Raw genomic sequence first — 22211 nt, 5'->3', positions numbered from 1 at the left:
CTGCTAACAATTATTTCTAAAGGGGCTTTCTTCTTTTGTATGGGGTTCCCTTGCCTATTTTTTCCATTGGCAAATTTTTAAAAATTTTAGATACCCTCCAGTGGTCTCTGCTGTGGACAGGGTGTACTGAAGCTCCCAGCTTCGTCGGGGACTTGGCCACGACCTCCGTTAACCTCTGGATGCAGCTGAAGGCTGGGCCCCGCCATCATCTCACCACTTCACTTCAGAGCAGCAGCTTCATGATAATGTCCTAAATGTTGATTTTCTGGAAGAAGTAGTGTTTTCCCCTAGCCAAAAGGTAAATTGCAGCAAGACATTTCAGGGTTCGCATCCTGCCTGGACGTTGCTGCTGGACATCATCGGGATATACAAACTTCGACTTCAGAAACTTTCCACCTAGTTGTCCCTGGGCTCAGGTTGGGGCCCTTCTGGTCAGTGCAGTGTCTTTGCTCCTTCATGCCCTCCACCCAGAAAAACAATTTGACACTTCTTTTCCCTTGTCACAGCACAAATTCTTGCTTTCGCTCGCTGCTTTTAGTGATCCCATGGGCTTAGCCAGGACCACTTTGTTTTCAGGGCTGCTGTTATCCACTCGGAAGTCTCTAGTGAGATCCTATGAATGGACCAATCCTACGATCATGACCATAGTCATCTCAGACTCGTGACTTTGCTGTCCCAGGTTGCAGCTCATACGAGCCCATTTACAAGAACAAATTGGCTCCCTGTAGATATTATTGTAAAAAGGGTCAAAGTCTCCTCAAGCAGATACCTCCTGCACAGACTGCTTTCTTGTGGGATACCTCTGTCTGAGTCCAAACAGTATGCCAAGCTGTCCCCCGCCATGCTAAATCTTCATGCGGGACAATGAAGTATACCTTGCTCACAGTCTAGGATGGTCGACAATGTCGTCACTTGGTGTTTTTCCCAATTTTGCCCTGCTTGCCAAAGAAATGAGAGCATCCTGAGGAATATGTCCTCCTCCAATAGTTCCTCAGGGGTCCACTAGAGCTACAACCTTGTCTTTATCCAATATGGCATCCTGAAATAGCCAGCAGAAAGCACAACTGTAGCAAAGTAGAATGCCGTAAGAGTGCTTTCCTAATCATAAGGGCAGCCATGAACTGCCAACAGCAGGAGCACTCTAAAGGATCGGCGATCCTTTTCTTCCTCTGTGGAGGAACTAGTCCCTCAGCAGTCCTCCAGAGCCACTACGTTGCCTTTACCCAATGCACAGTCCCTTGGTAACCCCCTGGATAAGTGGATTGACACCCTCCTCAAGGCAGGCTTCATAGTGGCACATAAATTATTCCCATTTTTGCTGCTGCCTAAGAAGGCTAGGTTTTCTATTTTCCATATGTGTCGGCTACTCCGTGGCCCGATTTCTTCAGCCTCTCAAGATGACTTTTTTCTTCTATTCTAAATGATCACCTGCCTTGTTGTTGCTCTACTAGACTTCAGGAGTCTGCATGAGTAGCAGCTAAGGAAATGGCTAAAGATACGGTTCATTGTTGATTTGTTTGTCGCAGATCTTCGACCATGCATTCAAAAAGTCTTCAGTTGAGTTAGGGTGCCATATGCGAACCACTGATGTCCTCAGCCACCCAGGCTTTCCCAGTCTTTTTTTTTGTTCCTTTCCATTAATCACGTTTTCTTAGGAATGACAAGGAGTCCTTTAGTTCCTCGTAGCCTAATGGACCCTCATGGCATTCTTATACGGAAACCGCTTTGCACTTCAACCTTGAGAACATCCTCAGGAACAAAGTTTTTTTTCCCCTCACTTGAGCCTTCCTCTCGAAAGGGTGTAAGAAAGGAAGTCTTTCCTCCTAGACCGATTTGGACGGTACAGAGCCTGTGTCCGGGAAGTAGTATCTGTGGGTTACACTCTGAAGCAGGTTCTCTCTTTTACCCTGAGGACTCCACTGGACCTACCACCTTTCTGTCAATCTATCCATGTCCTCAAGCGCGACCATCCTGGCTCTACAGATCGCTGTAGCTCAGAGGTTTTCATATAGAACCACAGTACTGATCAAGCTGCACTTCAGGAACAGAGAATTGTTGACCCTCTGAAGACCCTCATGACATGAATCCTCACACTCCCATTGCCAAGTCATAGCAGTTCTTCTCCTTGTCAGATTTGTTGACCTCCTCAGTCTCACCACAACTCCTAGGGTCCTATCACAAAAGAATTCTCCCCTTAACGTACCGCATCAGCTGAATACACTATCTGAACACTCTTACGGGCGCTGGGCTCGTCTAGAGACCTTTCCAAAATTCCATTCTGGAGCAAGGATTTACTAGGGTTGACCTTCGGAAAGTGTACATATTATATAACCCTTAAAAACAATATTTGTATCAAAATTAAAAAAAAAAATACACAATGGGCTTATGATTATCCTCTATCGGTACAGATATTTCTCCTTTTATGAATTTGGAAACCAGGCCTCCTGATGAACCTGCATATGGAGAAACGCGTCGAGGCAGAGGCATGGAGGCAGTAATTCTGACAAGCGACTAAAATGATAAAATTATCTGTATTTCTTTATGATTATTTTCTAGGGGGGGCTCAGACAAACCGAACTAATATTGTACATGCTATACGTATACCCAATTATCAGAATGGTAAGCAGGGACAACTAGAGTGACTGAGGGAGAGCCGCCGTGGAGCAGGGGCACTACATCTCGTACATTTAGGGTACCAAACTCCACTCTTAGATAGGAATAGCCTAGGGTCTCATAGGCCTTATTGTGTTACGACCTGGGATATAGCTTGTCGACCCATAATCACATTGTTATACCCCTACTCTGCACAAGAAAATAATTTGATCTTTTAGGTACTTTCTATTGAACCTTCGTGAAGGAAAAAGGGGCTACACAAGTGCTTCTCACTAAATTAGAATATCAAAAAGTTAATTTCAGTTCTTCAAAACAAAAAGTGAAACTCATTATATAGAGTCATTACAAACAGATATCCATTAGGAGCGTTTATTTCCGCTAATGTTGATGATTATGGCTTACAGCCAATGAAAACACAAAAGTCATTATCTCAGGAAATTAGAATACTTTAGAACACCATCTTAAAATTCCGAAATGTTGGCCTACTGAAATTTAATGTTCACTAAATGCACTCAATACTTGGTCGGGCTCCTTGTGCATCAATTACTGCATCAATGCGGCAATGTGGCATGGAGGCGATCAGTCTGTGGCCCTGCTGAGGAGTAATGGAAGCCCAGGTTGCTTTGATAGCAGCCTTTAGCTCGTCTGCATTGTTGGGTCTGGTGTCTCCTCTTCCTCTTGACAATACCCCATAGATTCTCTATAATAGATTCTCTATGGGTTTAAGGTCAGGCGAGTTTGCGGCCAATCAAACAAAGGGTTTTTAAGCCAGGTATTGGTACTTTTGGCCGTGTGGACAGGGGCCAGGTCCTGCAGGAGAAGGACATTTCCATCTCCATAAAGCTTGTGGGCAGAGGGAAGCATGAAGTGCTGTAAAATGTCCTGGTAGATGGCTGCGCTGACTTTGGTCTTGATAAAACACAGTGGACCTGCACCAGCAGATGACATGGCCCCCAAACCATCACTGATTGTGGAGACTTCACACTAGACCTCCAGCAGCTTGGATTGTGGCCTCTCCACTCTTCCTCCAGACTCTGGGACCTTGATTTACAAATGAAATGAAAAATTTACTTTTCACCTGAAAACAACACCTTGGACCACTGATCAACAGTCCAGGTCGTCTTCTCTTTGGCCCAGGTAAGACGCTTCTGGCGTTGTCTATTGGTCATGAGTGGCTTGACACAAGGAATGTGACACTTGTAGCCCATGTCCTGGATACGTCTGTGTGTGGTGGCTCTTGAAGCAGTGACTCCAGCAGCAGTCCACTCCTAGTGAAACTCCCCCAAATTTTTGAATGTCCTTTTCTTAACAATCCTTTCAAGGCTGTGGGTATCCCGGTTTCTTGTACACCTTTTTCTACCACACGTTTTCCTTCCACTCAACTTTCCACTACTATGCTTGGATACAGAACTCTGGGAACAGCCAGCTTCTTTACCAATGACCTTTTGGGTCAAGTCAGCCGTCTTCCCCATGATTGTGGAGCCTATTGAAACAGACTAAGGGACCTTTTTACATGCTTAGGAAGCCTTTGCAGGTGTTTTTTGTTAATTATTCTAATTTACTGAGATAATGACTTTTGTGTTTTCATTTAGAGGAATAATTCATCCGCACACTCATAGGATAATTTGCAGTGGGTATTTATTAACAGGCATAAAAAATTATAGATTAAACCATAGGTGTGAAAGCGACAATTTGGGAAGGCGACAGTAGACGTTTCGGCCACAACATAGGCCTTATTCATTAAGTCGCTATTTTGATGAGATGTGCATGTATGCCAGGTATTTTAGGTAGGAGCCACGGTGTGGCAAGTGGCACGAGGAAGGGCTTCACTATGGTTCTGTAGGTTTGTCAGCCTGTGATAATCGCAGTCAGGCGCTAGTGTGCTGGGGTTAGAGGTCCCTGTGTGGGTGCGGAGCGGCGTTCCCACGCCTTGCTACTGCCAGGTGGGTATGTGTTTTCATTGGCTGTAATCCATAATCATCAACATTAAACAGAAATAAACAGTAAGAATAGATCCCTCTGCGTGTAATGACTATATAATAGATCCTTCTGTGTGTAATGACTATATAATAGATCCCTTTGTGTGTAATGACTATATAATAGATCCCTCTGTGTGTAATGACTCTATATAATAGATCCCTTTGTGTGTAATGACTATATAATAGATCCCTCTGCATGTAATGACTCTATATAATAGATCCCTCTGCGTGTAATGACTCTATATAATAGATCCCTCTGTGTGTAATGACTCTATATAATATATCCCTCTGTGTGTAATGACTATAGAATAGATCCCTCTGTGCGTAATGACTATATAATAGATCCCTCTGTGCGTAATGACTATATAATAGATCCCTCTGTGTGTAATGACTATTTAATAGATCCCTCTGTGTGTAATGACTCTATATAATAGATCCCTCTGTGTGTAATGACTCTATATAATCGATCCCTCTGCGTGTAATGACTCTATATAATCGATCCCTCTGCGTGTAATGACTCTATATAATAGATCCCTCTGCGTGTAATGACTATATAATAGATCCCTCTGCGTGTAATGACTCTATATAATAGATCCCTCTGTGTGTAATGACTCTATATAATAGATCGCTCTGTGTGTAATGAGTCTATATAATAGATCCCTCTGTGTGTAATGACTCTATATAATAGATCCCTCTGCGTGTAATGACTCTATATAATAGATCCCTCTGCGTGTAATGACTCTATATAATAGATCCCTCTGTGTGTAATGACTCTATATAATAGATCCCTCTGTGTGTAATGACTCTATATAATAGATCCCTCTGTGTGTAATGACTCTATATAATAGATCCCTCTGTGTGTAATGACTCTATATAATAGATCCCTCTGTGCGTAATGACTATATAATAGATCCCTCTGTGTGTAATGACTCTTTATAATAGATCCCTCTGTGTGTAATGACTCTTTATAATAGATCCCTTTGTGTGTAATGACTCTATATAATAGATCCCTCTGTGTGTAATGACTCTTTATAATAGATCCCTTTGTGTGTAATGACTCTATATAATAGATCCCTCTGTGTGTAATGACTCTATATAATAGATCCCTCTGTGTGTAATGACTCTATATAATAGATCCCTCTGTGTGTAATGACTCTATATAATAGATCCCTCTGTGTGTAATGACTCTATATAATAGATCCCTCTGTGTGTAATGACTATATAATAGATCCCTCTGTGTGTAATGACTCTATATAATAGATCCCTCTGTGTGTAATGACTCTATAATAGATCCCTCTGTGTGTAATGACTCTATATAATAGATCCCTCTGTGTGTAATGACTCTATATAATAGATCCCTCTGTGTGTAATGACTCTATATAATAGATCCCTCTGTGTGTAATGACTCTGTATAATAGATCCCTCTGTGTGTAATGACTCTATATAATAGATCACTCTGCGTGTAATGACTCTATATAATAGATCGCTCTGTGTGTAATGAGTCTATATAATAGATCCCTTTGTGTGTAATGACTCTATATAATAGATCACTCTGCGTGTAAGGACTCTATATAATAGATCCCTCTGTGTGTAATGACTCTATATAATAGATCCCTCTGTGTGTAATGACTCTATATAATAGATCCCTCTGTGTGTAATGACTCTATATAATAGATCCCTCTGTGTGTAATGACTATATAATATAGGAGTTTCACTTTTTGTATTGAAGAACTGAAATAAATTAACTTTTTGATGATATTCTAATTGAGTGAGAAGCACCTGTATTAAGATTATGTTGGGATCGACAATTTATCCATGTCTGAATGGTTTATATTGCTGAATGTCTGGTTAAACAGCTCTGAATATCCACAGTGTGTCTTTCTTATTACCTTGCATAGGGTTTTTTTTTTTTCTTAGTGTATTTTTAAATTTTGATACGAATAAATATTGTTTTTTTAACAGTTCTATGTACACTGCACGATTACTCCCTTATAGATATCTATTACCTATGCTATAGGATTGACCTTCGCCAGCCTCGTGAGTCGCGTGTTTTTCTGTCCACAAGCTAGCGCTTCACCCTTCACTCTGAAGTGTCCCAGCCGCGAGGAGGTCAAATATGGCTTTTCATGTTAGTCCTGGTCTTTGCTTTTGAGATCATCACATATTCCAAATTCCATACTTGTTGCCTCTTCCAATCTACTCGGCCTTTATAACATGGGTCAGTGGACACTTCGAAATCAGTTATCTGCATCTTGTTCTAAGGGAGGTTTCCCACATCCGTATATTTCCGGTACCGAAGATATCTGTATCCCGCGTGTGTCACACGTTTGGCAACCGTGTGCCACATCAAGATCACACGGACCGGGGCCTGGGAAACAGCGCTACAGTTAGAGCTGTTCCCAAGCACCGGGTGCTGAACACTGCTCTCATCATGGTTCCCTGCCGGCGCTGCGATCAGCACAAGCAGGGACCAGGATAAGGGTAGAAGTAGTCTGCTCCCACAGTGTCCCTGTGTAATAAAATACATATACTCACCTGTCCGGAGATGCCCTCCACTGTAATCCACCTGACGCAGAGGAGCCGGGCAGAATGACTCGCTCCAACGAGCGGGCCCCGAAGCTGAGCTCAGGAGCGGTGTCCTGTTACTCACTGAGCGCAGCTCCGTAGAGGCTCATTCTCCCCAGCTCCTTAGAGTCAGCGGTCAGATGGATTACAGCGGGGACATTTCCGGACAGGCGAGTATAAGTATTTTATTATTTTATTCTTAATTTTGCACAGGAACACTGCGGGAGCATACTACTACTACACTCATCATTGTCCCTGCTGGCGCTGATAGCAGCGTCAGCAGGGAACCATGATGAGGGCAGTGTTCAGCACCCGGTGCTTGGGAACAGAAGTAACTGTAGCACTGATTCCCAGACGCCGGTAAGTGACACACGGATGTTATCCGTGTGGGACGTTTCATCCGTGGAAGCACACTGACATGTGAATGGGTCTGCGTGTGTCAGTGTCTCCAGTACGTGTTCTGTCTACACGTACTGGAAACATGGGCCTGTGAAAGAGCCCTAAACCTGTACGGTTCTCCTAAGGTGGTTTTACCCTCAGACATGTCAAAAGGAGCTCCCAGCATCTGATATAGAAGGGTCAATGTTTTACCTCTCTGTTCTACATTTTGTTTAGTATTAACTAGACTAAATAGTCTCCTATTCAAGGTTTCATACTTGATCTAATACTTTATCTCACATGCAATGTTTTGAGGTTCTGCAAGAACAGTGTTACGGGTACACGATAAATATGAGTAGTCATAACCTGTTTACAGAGAGGGTGCGGCAGGTGGATATTTGTAAATGACAATTACATGGTCTGTAAATGGAATAAGAATTCGTATTCACAGAATAATAAATAGTATTGCTCACAAGTGTGCATTCTTTTCTCAGAGTGCTCCTCATTTGGTCTTTTAATTCGGCCACACTGGTAATCCGGCAATCTGACTTTGGTTCAGAACAAAAACAGCTACAACTAACCCTCCCTTCCCCTCAATGGGCAGGTGCCATCGACTGATGGAAGTGGTCGCAGGTAAAAATCAGGCTTCATTTCAATTACATTGAACGGAGAGCTTCCTTATTTCCTAACCCCATCCCTCTTCCCCTCCCATCTGACCTTGTCTAGGTTGTCACCTACAGGGGGAGGCAAATCGTTCCTATTGACATGTCTGTGGTCACCAATCTACTGCACTGTGTGGAGTTTCCAGGGTGGTCAACAAGACCACATTTTCTCTCCCAAAAACTCCTAAATCCAGGGGAGTGGCCTCTTTTTATTGGTAATCTTCCACCCTTTTTTTTCTTTTTGTTGGAGGGGTCCTGACATGCCTCTCTCTGTGCCTCTTCTCAATCTCAAGCATACAGATTATCTGTCAGTCCCTGGGCCCGCAGTCATTTGAGGTGCACTCCATGTAGAACGTTCTCTAACCCATGTCTCGTCCTTCCCCTTTGTTTTCCATCTCATGTTCTGAGGAGGGTATTCCAGTGATCCTTATGGCTCCAGACTGGCTTCACCAAACCTGATATTCCAACCTTGTTCATTTGATTGCCGGTGCTCCGTGGCCGCCACCTCTGCTTTCGGACATATTTTTCAGGGTCCACCATTACACCCATCCTTACATAATGACTGTGGAAGCCAAGATTCTGAATTTCAAGGTTGTATGCTTCAAGGAATAGCACCAGTGTACCTTCTAATCAGTGTCTTTTGGAACATTAGCACCTCATCCTTTTTTGGTTTGTGATCGGTATTCTCCCTTCCAGCAGCTTTGCAATGTCTAACAGACTTCCTTTATGGAGGGTCGTCATCTGGTGATCACCACCACTTTCCACGGGACCTCCAAGTTACATGCAACTCTCCTGTAGATTTCCCTTCCTCATTCTCCATCTGGGCAGGTTAGTCTACTGTCATGAGCAGTCCTCTTTCGCAAGGGGTAGTTCTTCCCTTTATAGACAGTATATGACAACATGGTACTTCTCTTCTCGTTTCTTTTCCATTTTTTCGGGAGAGCTCCCGCCACCGCCTGGTTTGATCATGGCTTGTCTGATATTTTTATCACTTAAAGAAGCCCTTCAAATTTCAGGCTCTCCTTTTGTGACATTTGACAGGCCGCAATGCATTTTTTCCATTTTTCTAGTGGCTTTGGTCTTCAAGGAGACTTACAGCTCCATGGGTGAAGCTACTTCTGTTCACTTTTACACATATCACAAGGGCGGTTGTGGCCTTCTCAGATGTTAACTTCTAAAGGCATTTATTTGCCAGGTCAGCAAGGCTGCCACTGTCTCTGCCAAAGCCAGCACAGGTTGTAAGGTGCTGCGAACTGCCATATTCTAGGTGGTCCATAGGGTCTTTGGTACTGTCCACCCTCTGGGACAGCTCTAGGACATCCCATGGTGCTGTGTAGCCAAATGCTATTAACGAGAAAAAAAGATTTTTGTACTTTCAGTGAAATCCCTCTCTCGTTGAATACATTGGGTAAATACAGACCCCACCTTGTTTTTCTATGTTTATTCCTTCCTGAGGTCACTTAAGATTGCTTTTCGGTATCGTTGTCTTTTCTGGGTTCAGGACATGTTGGTTCCTGGTTGTTACTTGCTAGTGATTTTTTATCTTTTTTTTACTCACTCCTACGGCTTTTGGCTTAAAACGGAGCAGCAAAGAGATGCTCATCCAAAGAGATGGCATAGCGCACAACACTATTTTGCTACCTAGTGTAAGCCTCATAGTGGCGGGGTCTATACCATGGTGGAGTTTCCTCAAATGTATTCATTGAAAATGGGATTTTACGGCAAGTATAAAAATCCAAATTTTCTGTGAGGCTGAACATCACAATTTCTGAATGGGGTAGACACAGATTCTTGGTTAGGGCTAGTTGAAGCATTTCCAACACAAAGTTTTACAAATCTGCTCACATCATGTCATCGACAGCTGTAACATGTTATGTGCCCAAGCTCTTGACAATGCAGCTCAATAGTCGTGGCTGGCCAGGCTTCAGCAGAGAACAGTAGGGAATCTCAAGAGTGACCTTGCTCAAGGGAGGAAAACTTTTTGGGCAAGCAGAGCTCCATAAGTCTGAATATTCAGTCCCTCTTTTGTGGCAAAACAAGACCATGGCAGATTGGGGCCTACTTTGGCAAGCTTCGGAAGCTCCTGGTCAATGCCTACTTTGGCAAGCTTCGGAAGCTCCTGGTCAATGCCTACTTTGGCAAGCTTCGGAAGCTCCTGAGCAATGCCTACTTTGGCAAGCTTCGGAAGCTCCTGAGCAATGCCTACTTTGGCAAGCTTCGGAAGCTCCTGAGCAATGCCTACTTTGGCAAGCTTCGGAAGCTCCTGAGCAATGCCTACTTTGGCAAGCTTCGGAAGCTCCTGGTCAATGCCTACTTTGGCAAGCTTCGGAAGCTCCTGGTCAATGCCTACTTTGGCAAGCTTCGGAAGCTCCTGGTCAATGCCTACTTTGGCAAGCTTCGGAAGCTCCTGAGCAATTTAGTTTGGGAGACGTCACAATAAGAATCACTTAATAGTGTGCATCTTATGGAGGTCCTTCGTTAAAGGAGTGTCTGAAGACCATTTCCCTTTAGGATGGCTGTCTGCAATGGACGTCAGTTTGTTTATGGATTCCCCAAGAGGACAGCAAGAAAAATCAGTTCCATTCATCTCAATGAATCATTCCTTCAAGCTCCAAATCAGATTAATGGGACCATCGCAGTAAGTTCTCCACCCAAAAATTTTCTAAGTGTGAATTTACCCGACTAATGAAACGCACTGGCCAATAAATGACAATTCGGAAGAAAAAGACTCGTCGTAATTCAATAATGGAATACTTGGTCATGTGTTTTCTACATAACACAACCTGTTTAACCGAGGGAACAGAAGCCTAAAACACAAAAACTATGACATAAAATATTATTTTAAGCTAAAACATAGGCTATAAAAAAAAACAAGAACAAACTGAATGATTAAGTTCCTAGTTTGGCATTGGGGAAGGTAAATCTAGAAAAGACAAATAAAGTACACTGTTAACAGTAGGGATAGACGGGCCCTATGTCCGGAATGCCGCCATACTTACAGTGGCTTGTGAAAGTATTCACCCCCCTGGATTTTTACCTATTTTGTTACATTACAGCCGGTGTTTAAATGTTTTTGTAATCAGATTTGTGTGTGATGCATAAACTGGTGAAGGAAAGTGAGGAAAATATAGGCGCAAATTAAATTTGTGGGATCAAATAACGAAAAATTGGCATGTGCATATGTATTCACCCCGAAAAATATCTGGTGCAAGCTATTCCCTTCATAAGTCCCATGCTTAGTGACAGGACGTCCACCTGTGTGCAATCTAAGTGTCACATTTCTGTCGGTATATACAGTGGGGAAAATAAGTATTTGATCCCTTGCTGTTTTTGTAAGTTTGCCCACTGACAAAGACATGAACAGTCTATAATTTAAGGGTAGGTTAATTTTAAAATTGAGAGATAGAATATCCAAAAAAAAAAAAAAATCAAGAAAATCACATTGTATAAACCAGATAATTTTTTTTGCATTTTGCAGTGAGAAATAAGTATTTGATCCCACTTAATACTTGGTGGCAAAAGCCTTGTTGGTAGCACAGCAGTCAGGCGTTTTTTGTAGTTGATTTTGAGTTTGCGCACATGTCAGGAGGAGTTTTGGTCCACTCCTCTTTGCAGATCATCTCTAAATCATTCAGATTTTGAGGCTGTCGCTTGGCAATTGGGAGCTTCAACTCCCTCCATAAGTTTTCTATGGGATTAAAGTCTGGAGACTGGCTAGGCCACTCCATGACCTTACTGTAGTTCTTTTAGATCCACTCCTTTGTTGCTTTGGCTGTATGTTTTGGGTCATTGTCTTGCTGGAAGACCCAACCACGACCCATCTTCAATGCTCTTACTGAGGGAAGGAGGTTGTTGGCTAAAATCTCATGATACATGACCCCCATCCATCTTCCCTTCAGTACGGTGCAGTCGTCATGTCCCCTTTGCAGAAAAGAACCCCCAAAGTATAATGTTTCCCCCACCATGCTTCACGGTTGGGACGATGTTCTTAGGGTTGTACTCATCCTTCTTCCTCCACACATGGAGAGTTGAGTTAATACCAAAGAGCTCAATTTTTGTCTCATCTGACCACAGCACCTTCTCGCAATAACTCAATCATCCAGGTGTTCATTGGCAAACTTCAGAGGGGCCTGCACATGTGCCTTCTTGAGCAGGGGGACCTTGAGGGCACTGCAAAATTTTAAACCTTTAAGGCGTAATGTGTTTCCAATGGTTTTCTTGGTGACTGTGGTCCCAACTGCCTTGAGATCATTAACAAGTCCCCCCCCGTGTAGTTTTAGGCTGATCTCTCACCTTCCTCATGATGAAGGATACCCCACGAGGTGAGATTTTGCATGGTGCCCCAGATCGATGTCGAGTGACAGTCATTTTTTTTTTTAATTTCTTCCATTTTCTTACTATTGCACTAACAGTTGTCTCCTCCTCACCCAGCGTCTTCCTTCTGGTTTTGTAGTCCATTCCAGTGTTGTGCAGGTCTATGATCTTGTCCCTGACATCCTTAGAAAGCACTTTGTTCTTGCCCATGTTGTAGAGGTTAGAGTCTGACTGATTAATTGAACAAGAGTCTTTTATACAGGTGACTATGTAACACAGCTGTCTTTAGATGCTCCTAATCAACTCTTTACCTGCATTAACTAGTCTGTAGGACCCAGAACTCAATGGTTTGTAGGAGATCAAATACTTATTTCTCACTGCAAGATGCAAATAAATTTATTTTTTTATACAATGTGTTTTTCTTGATTTTTTGGGGATATTCTATCTCTCAATGTTAAAATTAACCTACCCTTAAAATTATAGACTGTTCATGTCTTTGTCAGTGGGAAAAATTACAAACACAGCAAGGGATCAAATACTTATTTCCCCCACTCTACACTACACCTTTTCTGAAAGGCCACAGAGGCTGCAGCACCATTAAGCACGGAGATCTCCAAACAGGTCGGGGACAAAGTACAAGTCTGGGTTGGGTTATTAAAAAATATCCCAATCTCTGATGATCCCCCGGAGCCCCAGAGTACCATCAAGTGGAAAGAACATGGTACCATACAAAAACCTGCCAAGAGGGGGCCGCCCACCAAAACTCTCAGCCAGGGCATTAATCAGAGAGGCAGCACAGAGATCAAAAGTAACCCTGAAGGAGCTACAGAGTTCCCAAGCAGACTGGAGTATCTGTCCATACAACCACAATAAACTGTACACTCCATAGAGGTGGCCTTTATGGAAGAGTGGGCACAAAAAAGCCTTTACTTACAATTTTTGTGTAAGGCTCATTTAGAGTTTGCCAAGACATGTTGGAGACGCCCGAAATGCATTGAGGAAGGTGCTGTGGTCAGACGAGACCAAAATGTAACTTTTCAGCCACCAAGGTAAACACTATGTTTGGCGCCAAACCAGCAAAGCTCATCTCCCCAAGAACACCATCCCCAAAGTAAAACATGGTGGTGGCGGCATCATGCTATGGGGTTGTTTTTCGGCAGCAGGGACTGGAAAATGGTCCGAGTCGAGAGGAAGATGGATGGTGAGAAATACAGGGATATTGAGCAAAAGCTGCTTCGGTCTGTCAGTGATTTGAGACTGGAACGGAGGTTCACCCTCCAACAAGATAATGACCCCAAAGCATGCTGCCAAAGCTACACTCGAGTGGCTTAAGGGGAAACGTGTAAATGTTTTGAAATGGCCTAGTCAAAGCCCAGACCTTAATCCAATTGAGAATGTGTGGTCAGACTTGGAGATTGAGAAAAACATCTAAATTAAAGGAACTGGTGCAGTTTTGCCTTGATGAATGGGCAAAAATCCCTGTGTCAAGATGTGGAAAGCTCAGAGACTTATCCAAAGTGACTTGCAGCTGTAATCGTTACAAAAGGAGGCTCTACAAAGTACTGACTTTAGGGGTGTGAATAGTGATGCACAATGAAGTTTTCAGTTATTTTGTCCTATTTGTTGTTTGCTTCACAATAAAAAGAAGACCAAATGTTCACAGCTGTAGACATGTTCTTTACATGAACTGATGCAAACCCTCAAAAAACAAAAGCAGTGAAATTTCAGGTTGCGAGGTAGATAAAAACACAAAAAAATGCCTAGGGTATGAATACTTTTGCATGATTCAAGAAAGCAGAAACTAACCAGTGCGTTTTTCTCTGAAGGAGAACGGGATGTCTAAGGCTTTGCCAGCATAAGTGCATAGCAAGGTGTCCACATCTTCAACCGAAAAGGTGAAATCCGGCTCAATAAGAAGCAGCTGCAAGGTCTTTACGGCAACAGAGACCCACTCAATCTTCATGTTCATCAGCAGCTGCTCGACCATCAGTAACGGGCTTGAGATGAGATGTTCATAGTCGGAATGAGCCGACTCCGGAAGTGCCAGTAGTACCTGGGTGAAACCACTTAGCCTTTAAGAAGTCATTAGGCAACAGAGACATCATTTACAACTATATTGGATCTAAAAATGCCACTGTGATTGCAGTGATGTGTCAATTACTGGGCTGCTTGGTGCAGTTTTTATAGAATCCCCGTTGTTTTCTGCTGTACATGTAGCAGTGCTCTGAATGCTGAGCTGTGTATAGACCTGCCTCCTGTGTGCATTGTCAGCAAGCTTCCAATCAGTGATGGGACGGGGTTACTCTTATTAGCAGTAGTGCCTGGCACAGGACACCAAGTCCTGCAGTGATCATCTCCTGCTGAGAAAACACTGATTGTATCGAAACTACAGCAAGCTGCTGAGCAAGTGACATCCTTGGAATCGGTCTCTCTGCACCTACATTATGCTACTCTCAGGTTAAATAGTAAAAAGCTGCTCACAGACTGGTGTGTGTCCAACAAATACCCTCCTTTGATCACCTGAAATTTGCTCTGGAGATTAGGCTCACTACTCGGTAGCAGTCACTCAATAATATAAGGAGCTGCTGTGGTCCACCCCGTACTTCGCTTAGATTTGGCCGCGGTCAGAGCAGATTTCAGCTGATCGGTTGGGACGACAGATGTTGGACCCCCAATGATCCCACATTAATCATCCATCCTGTGGAGGCATATGGCACTCCCAGTATTGAGGTGCTCCAGTATATTTCGCCTCAGTATGCAAATCAAGTAGGGGAACTTGGCATTACTTTTGGTTAACTCGTTCAAGATTGTACAAAAAAAAAAAAAATCACGGCAAAAGAACATATTGACATTTCTCGGACCTTCTTCAGACCAAACGGACTGTCAATAAAACAGCAGAGAGGTAGTAATGAAGACAGAAATGTCACATTTTTCCTATCCTATAAGTAGTCAGTAGAGTTGACACTAATCAATTGACTGGATCAGATTCATCGGCCGCTCAACAGAAGCCCTGAAAACAGTCCTCATTCTTGACGGCACCCGCAGACCCTCTGATTAGTCGATCTGGGGTAACGTCACATATGCATCATGTTGCAATGACAACGTTGACTGAAGAAGAGGAGTCGGAGATGCGTCAGGTAAGAGGAGGTTCTCCGCGTTCCCAACCAGCGGCCGATGGACCGGGTCCTGGGAAAATAGTTCAGTACGGGATAAATATTCCCCCCTCCCCAGAAACCTTTTAACACTAATCTTACTTTACCTGAGATCCCAAAAATATATTCCTAATTTCGTTACAACGCATCTCCAGCAGGTAATCTGAAAAATGTGTCAGCAAGTACTCCGATAAAAAATGACTAGCGGATATGCCCGGATTTTGCAGAAGCGCTTGCTCCGTGATGGATAAACGTAGATTTTGGTCCTCAACTCTCTTAAGCAGCTGTAAAGACACAAATCACAAGAGGGGAAGGTGACGAGTACTCTCAAATTACCCTACAAACTCCTAAGGAGCAATTTTTTTTTTATTACGAAAACTATCTGCAGGAGAGGCAACAACTATAGATGAGCGAACTGGTGGATGTTCAGGTTCGCATGGTTAGACGAAAATAAGGTAAAAAGTTTGGTCCAAAGTTGACCTCGAATTTGACCCCGGACCTGAACCCAATACAAATAAATGGGGACACGAACATCAGTGCTGTAAAATGGTCGTAAACAGGGCTATGGGGCTGCAAAAGGAAGCGAAACAGGGATAAGAGCAGGATAATTGCCCTGCAAACAAATGTGAATACGGAAAACACTTAAAGGGGTTCAGTCACCATAGCAATCATAGTAAAATAGGAAGTAAATGAATAAAAAAATAAATGTTAACAGTGCCCTCACAGAGACGGAGGCTAGCTACTTCCGGTCAATAAAATACACACCCAAGGTAACCTTACTTCACAGCCTCCAGGTGTTCCAGCAGCTGGAAACTCCAGTAACCTTAAAATGTCCCTCAAAGTTTCCCATGAGGCTTCTGGACCTTTCAGCAGCCGGGAGATCCGGTGACTCTAAACTCTGGTAAACTGAAAGGTTACCCAAGTTCAAACCACTGGGTCTCACGGTAGCTCCAGAGCAGGACTGTTGCATGCTGGAGTGCAGTACTTCCTGTCTTTCATCAGTCCGGCACTGGCATTTGCAAAGCAAGAGAAAAAGCTGCTATGAACTCCGGTGACCTTACTGTTCCTGTTAATAAATAAACAAAATAATTGAAAAAAAACGTGTGGGGTCCCCCATAATTTTCATAATTAGCAGAGGGAAAGCAGACGGCTGATGTTAATATTCTGGAAAGAAGCCAATATCCATAAAAGTTCCTAGACTATCAGTCTCGGCTCACAGCTGTTTGCTTAGCCTTTACTGGTTATTATAGGGGAGAACCTCCAAAAAAATGACGTGGGGTCCCCCCTATAATCAATAACCATAAAAGGATAAACAGGCAGCTGTGGGCTGATATTAATAGCCTAGGAAAAGGGCCAGGAATATTGGTCCCCTCCCAGACTAAAAACATCAGGTCTTACCAACCCCAGAAATGGCGCATCCATAAGATTGACAGATTTGGCCTCTTAGCCTTACTCTTCCCACTTGCCCTGGTGGTGGGGTGATAGTTGTGGGTTTGATAATGTAGTCAGCTGACATCAAGCCCACAGGTTAGCAATGGAGAGGCGTCTATAAGAAGCCCCCATTACTAACCCCATAGTTAGATTGTAGTAAAACACATAGCAAGAATAAAGTCCTTTCATTGAAAGAAAAACACCCTCACCTTTATTAGAAATAAAACTCCTCACCCTCCTTTACCCATTTAATCACAAAAAATAAAAAAGCAAACTTATACTCACCTGTCCAGCGAGCAGATAATCCACTGAAGCCCATGTCCTCTGTAAAAGACAAAATAATAAACCACCATATTCCTCACCTGTTCGACTATAAGGTAATCCATATTTCTGCCGTGAGAAAGGTCACGTAGCGAGCGGTACCTTAAGTGAGGTGACCGGGATTCATCAGCTATGAACTCCGGTGACCTTTCTCACAGCAGATCAGAGCTACACACTGCAGGAGCGTAATTACGCTCCTGTCTCAGTGTGAGCCGGTTGACGTGGATCACTGATGCAACCGCTATTCAAATCATCCAGATCATTTTGGGACAGATATGGATTATCTTCTCATTGGAAAGGTGAGGAATATGATGGTTCATTTTTTTTGTCTTTTACAAGGGCTTCAGTGCTTTATTTTCTCATCGGACAGATGTGTATAAGTTTGCTTTTTTTGTGCTTAAAATGGGTAAAAGAGGGTGGGGAGTTTTATTTCAAATAAAGGTGTCAGTGTCTTTCTTTCAATTAAAGGACTTTATGCTACCTGGGTATTTTTTCCAATCTAAGTATGGAGTCAGAAATGGGGTCGTTTTGTAGACACCTCTCCATTATTTACCCCTGGGCTTGATGTCAGCGGGCATAAAAAACAGCTGACCTCAACCCCAAGTCTATTACCCCATTTGTCACCGCACCAGTGCAAGTGGAAAGAGCCAGGCAAAGCGCCAGAATTGGCGCATCTAATAGATTTGCCTCTTCTAGGGCGGCTGTGGGGTGCTATTTTAGGCTGGTGAGGGCCACTATACATGGCTTCTTCCCAGTCTGAGAATACCAGCCCCCAGCTGTCTGCTTTAGCTTGGCTGGTTGTCAAAAATGGGTGGGAATCCTACAGAGTTTTTTTTTTTTTTTCAGACAATTTTTTTTAAAAAAAAAATGGGGTGAGACCCCTCTATTCTTGATAACCAGCCATGATAAAGCAAAGGTGACAGCTCGGGGCAGCAGCCCGGAGCTGTCGCTTTTGCCTGTGCTGGTTATCAAAAAAAAGAGGCACAGGCTGGTGAATGCACCCATCCTTAAACACCTGCTCTCGCTGCTATGACGGCATGCGTAGGATGATGAGAGTAGTACTCATCAGCAGATGTCTGTGACCAGCGGTAACCTTTTTACAGAGTCTTTACAGAGTTTTTACAGAGTCAGAGCTGCTTGCGCACGCCGTCATCTATGTAACAGCGCTCAGACCTTACCACTGATCTGAGCCGGTGTTTCTTTTACACAGATGACAGCGTGGGAACCCAAACAGTAACATGGACTTCCTGGAGAAGTCAATGATCAGGGTCCATGCACGGACAATAGGTGTTCCGTACGGAACGTTGGAACTTTCGCTTTCGGTTACCTGCAAAGATCTCTCTGTGTCTTTGTTTCTCAGTAGATGTAATAGATGCTCATAGTAGAGGTTTATTAGAAGATCCATAGGTATCGGATGAAAAACTCCCCAGTCCTCGCACAGCAAATAATCCTACAATAGATTAAATAGTGAATGCAAATAATAACATCTCCTCTATGTCCTTCCCGTTTACGCATTTTTTTTTTTTGCCATTTTTTGGATTTTTACTCTTTCTATCAAGAGACATAACTTATTTTTCTGTCGACATAAACCTGGCAGTATTACTCTCCAGGCCAGTACAATTATGGCAATAACAAAACTTGTACAGTTTTCTTTTATAGGTTTCTCAATAAAATGAAAAAAAAATTAAAAAAATAAATATATAACGTTTTAGGTATTTGAAACGTTGTAAAAAAAAAAAAAAATGCTTCTGTCAACATTTTTCGAAACCTGTAAAAGTTTTTATTTTCATGTCGAGGGAGCTGAGTAGGGTCTTTTTTTTAGCTCTGAACTGACTTGATTAATAGCATTTTTATAGCTTCTTATTGTATTTTTTGTGGTGCTGTAGTCACAAAATAAAAAAAAAACAACACATTTTCTTAAGATTTTCTGCTCTTTTTAAGGAGTTTACCTATCAGATTTAGATATATCAGTCTTACAATAAAACAATATCACTAATGTTTATTTTTTAGTTTTCCTTAATATTTCTTTTAATGTTTATTTCTTTATAAAAAGTTTTTTTTTTTTTTTACTGTATTTTTTAATCCAATTTAATGACTTGAACCTGCAATTGCCTGAATAGCTCTTAATATAGCAGGCAGAGCTCAACCCCTCGCGCTACTGTTTAACAGGAAACATGCAGGCTCAGCTACTGAGCCCGAATCAAAGATGAGGACCTAACCTGATGGGAGAGAGAGTCTGCAAAACGAATAGTCGTCCAACAAATCTCATGTGTACTACTAATCTCACAGCAGCTAAGCGAGTCCACCAACATGTCGTCATGTAATACTACGTTGACCTGCTTAAGTATTGGATCACAAACCCTCAAAAGGCACAACAATTGGGATAATAAATGGATGACAGGAAGAATTCTTTACAAACGTTGACAACAGCTTTGACCTTGGCACAAACTTGGCAATTTCAATAGAGTAAGTAAAGTGATTGGTAAGAAAAACATCTTTTGGTGCCATACCTTCGCTTCTAAGATAATTGTGATGATAGCCTGAGGATTCTTGGAACAGTCTTCCTTTAAATCTTGCCAACTTGCCCATGTCACTTCTTTCAGAAGGCCAAGAATCTACAAAAAAAAAAATAATGGAAAATTCTAGAGTCCGTTTTTGCAGGTGACCTTGCAAAAATTTTGCATAAGTTTAGACATACCTTCAGATTGAAAATAAAAAGTTCACCCTGAACCCAAACTGTCAGACATACCGTATCTTTCTTTTTAATAGGATGCAGTGATAGAAGCCGGGTTAGCGACACCAGCGCTGCCCCATGATGAGTCGTTATTGAGGGCGGTGATAGAAGCTGTGGGGCGGTGCTACTCCAACTCCCCTTTCTTCTATTGCCACCCTTAACAAATCGCCTTCATGGGGCGGCGCTGGTGTAACTCACCCTGCTTCCATCACTGCCCTCTGGACAGTTGCCAAATGGCGATTTGTTAAGGTCTTGACATTTTAAACTTGGCAGATTATTTAGAGACAGAGACTTCAAAGTCGTGATTTTTTGGGGCTTCAAAGTCGTGATTTTTTGGGGCTTCAAAGTAGTGATTTTTTTTGGGCTTCAAAGTCGTGATTTTTTTTGGGCTTCAAAGTCGTGATTTTTTTTGGGCTTCAAAGCCGTGATTTTTTTTGGGCTTCAAAGCCGTGATTTTTTTTGGGCTTCAAAGTCGTGATTTTTTGGGGGCAATACATATTTCTCAGTTACCTTCCTGTACACATCCAGTTCTTTCCTTTTGGCCTGTAATTCCACTTTAAGACCATCTTCGAGATCCGGTTCACATACGCAATAAGACAAGATCTCTTGACAGGCATCCAGAGGCCATCTGTCCAAAAAATGAAGGGCCAGTTTGCTTCTTAAGGTGGCATCACGAACAGCAAAAATGTATCTCCAGCCTTCTTTTTCTAAACGTAACATAAGTGAGGTATATTCATTTAAAAAACAACAACTTTTCAATACTTTTAGTATAGCTTTCACTTAGTTTACCTTCAGCAGCAGCAGCACAACACAACAGAGCATCTCTGACTTGCTGAAGATCTACGTCGATGACATAGAGACTTAAAAGCTGCAGCGCACTCTTCCAGTTTTTCTTCGTCAATGCATCCAGGAAAGCTTCCAATAATACGGCAGAGGCTGATGAGGCATGAAGTCCTAGAAGGACTGAGGCAATGCAAGACTTCCCACAGAGAAAACCACTCAACCCACAAACTTCGGGAGAAACCTCACAAAAAGGCGCAGACATTAAAGTAAGGAACCGTAGTAAAATCGGAAATTCTGACAGTAGCAAGTCACACTCCTTAGCGATGTTATCCATCTCTAGTGGACTTTCCTTCCTGCTGCCTCTCAATTCCATCCAGGACAGACCGGACTTGGCCGGCTTTTGACTTCGGGTGACACTTAAGCAAGCTATGGCTGCCGTTAAAGTAGATTTAGTCTTCACAAAGTTCAGGGCGGATGCTGTGAAAGAGTACGGTTTTGAATCAGAAGGTAGAGACGTAGGTTTACTCACAGCAATGTCTTCGCTATCCAAGGAACATATGGATACCGCCAAGTCAATGTTAGTAAGGGAAGCATCCACGAACTGCTGTGCTGCCTGGACAAGGCTGAGTACCAGACATTGTGCTTGATCAGCCTTCCTCACGTTGCAGAAAGATAGACTCTCGCAGCAATAATCAGTGATCACCTGCTCCAAATTCAGGGCAAAATTCTCCTTCTTCAACAAGGATGACAACCTTAAAAATAAAAAGTGGGATGAAATGGTGAAAAAAAATAAAAAAATGCATTTCCGCCACTATTTTTTTTTTATGGGTTTCGTTTTTACATCATTCAACAGACAGTAAAAGCATTATCTGGCAATATGATTCTGTAAGAGTACCGTGAGAACATTTTAGCGGTCTAGGAAGATTCAAAACTTTATTAAAAATAATTAATGTTTCAATCCCCATTTTCTGAGACTTGTAACTTTTTTGATTTTTCCAGGGGTGAAAAAAATATTGCAAAGTAAGAATGCGCTAAAAAAAACACGTTAGTATTAATAGTTGATTTTTATCACTTAAATTAAAGTGAATTAGCAAATGAGAAATTTAAATCCCATCAATGTTTGGTGTGACTGCCCTTTGTCTTCTTGTACACAATATTTGATGGCGCTCCGCAGGGAGGTTGCTCCAAACATCTTTGAGAACTGACCCCAGATCTTTTGTCTCTTGTGCAAATCATTCTCCCTCTTCATTTAATCCCAGACAGACTCGTTCATGATCAG

General features: G+C 42.5%; 1 protein-coding gene across 2 annotated transcripts in view; it reads right to left on the bottom strand.

Annotated features, from left to right (window-relative positions):
- Window positions 1-22211, bottom strand: part of ZFYVE26 (zinc finger FYVE-type containing 26) — a 290489-nt gene that overhangs the window by 115882 nt on the left and 152396 nt on the right. For both annotated transcript variants that reach the window (XM_073637441.1, XM_073637442.1), the window contains exons 20-25: window positions 20939-21684; window positions 20660-20856; window positions 19926-20030; window positions 18743-18865; window positions 15771-15947; window positions 14318-14564 (exon numbers count right to left, since the gene is read on the bottom strand). In XM_073637441.1, the coding sequence (XP_073493542.1) occupies window positions 14318-14564; window positions 15771-15947; window positions 18743-18865; window positions 19926-20030; window positions 20660-20856; window positions 20939-21684 (1595 nt within the window). The remainder of the gene's footprint in view (window positions 1-14317; window positions 14565-15770; window positions 15948-18742; window positions 18866-19925; window positions 20031-20659; window positions 20857-20938; window positions 21685-22211) is intronic.

This window comes from Phyllobates terribilis, unplaced genomic scaffold (assembly GCF_046119375.1).
Source record: "Phyllobates terribilis strain yellow unplaced genomic scaffold, ASM4611937v1 Scaffold_6__1_contigs__length_29720123, whole genome shotgun sequence".
Lineage (NCBI taxonomy): Eukaryota > Metazoa > Chordata > Amphibia > Anura > Dendrobatidae > Phyllobates > Phyllobates terribilis.
This window is presented reverse-complemented; position numbering and strand designations above follow the sequence as displayed.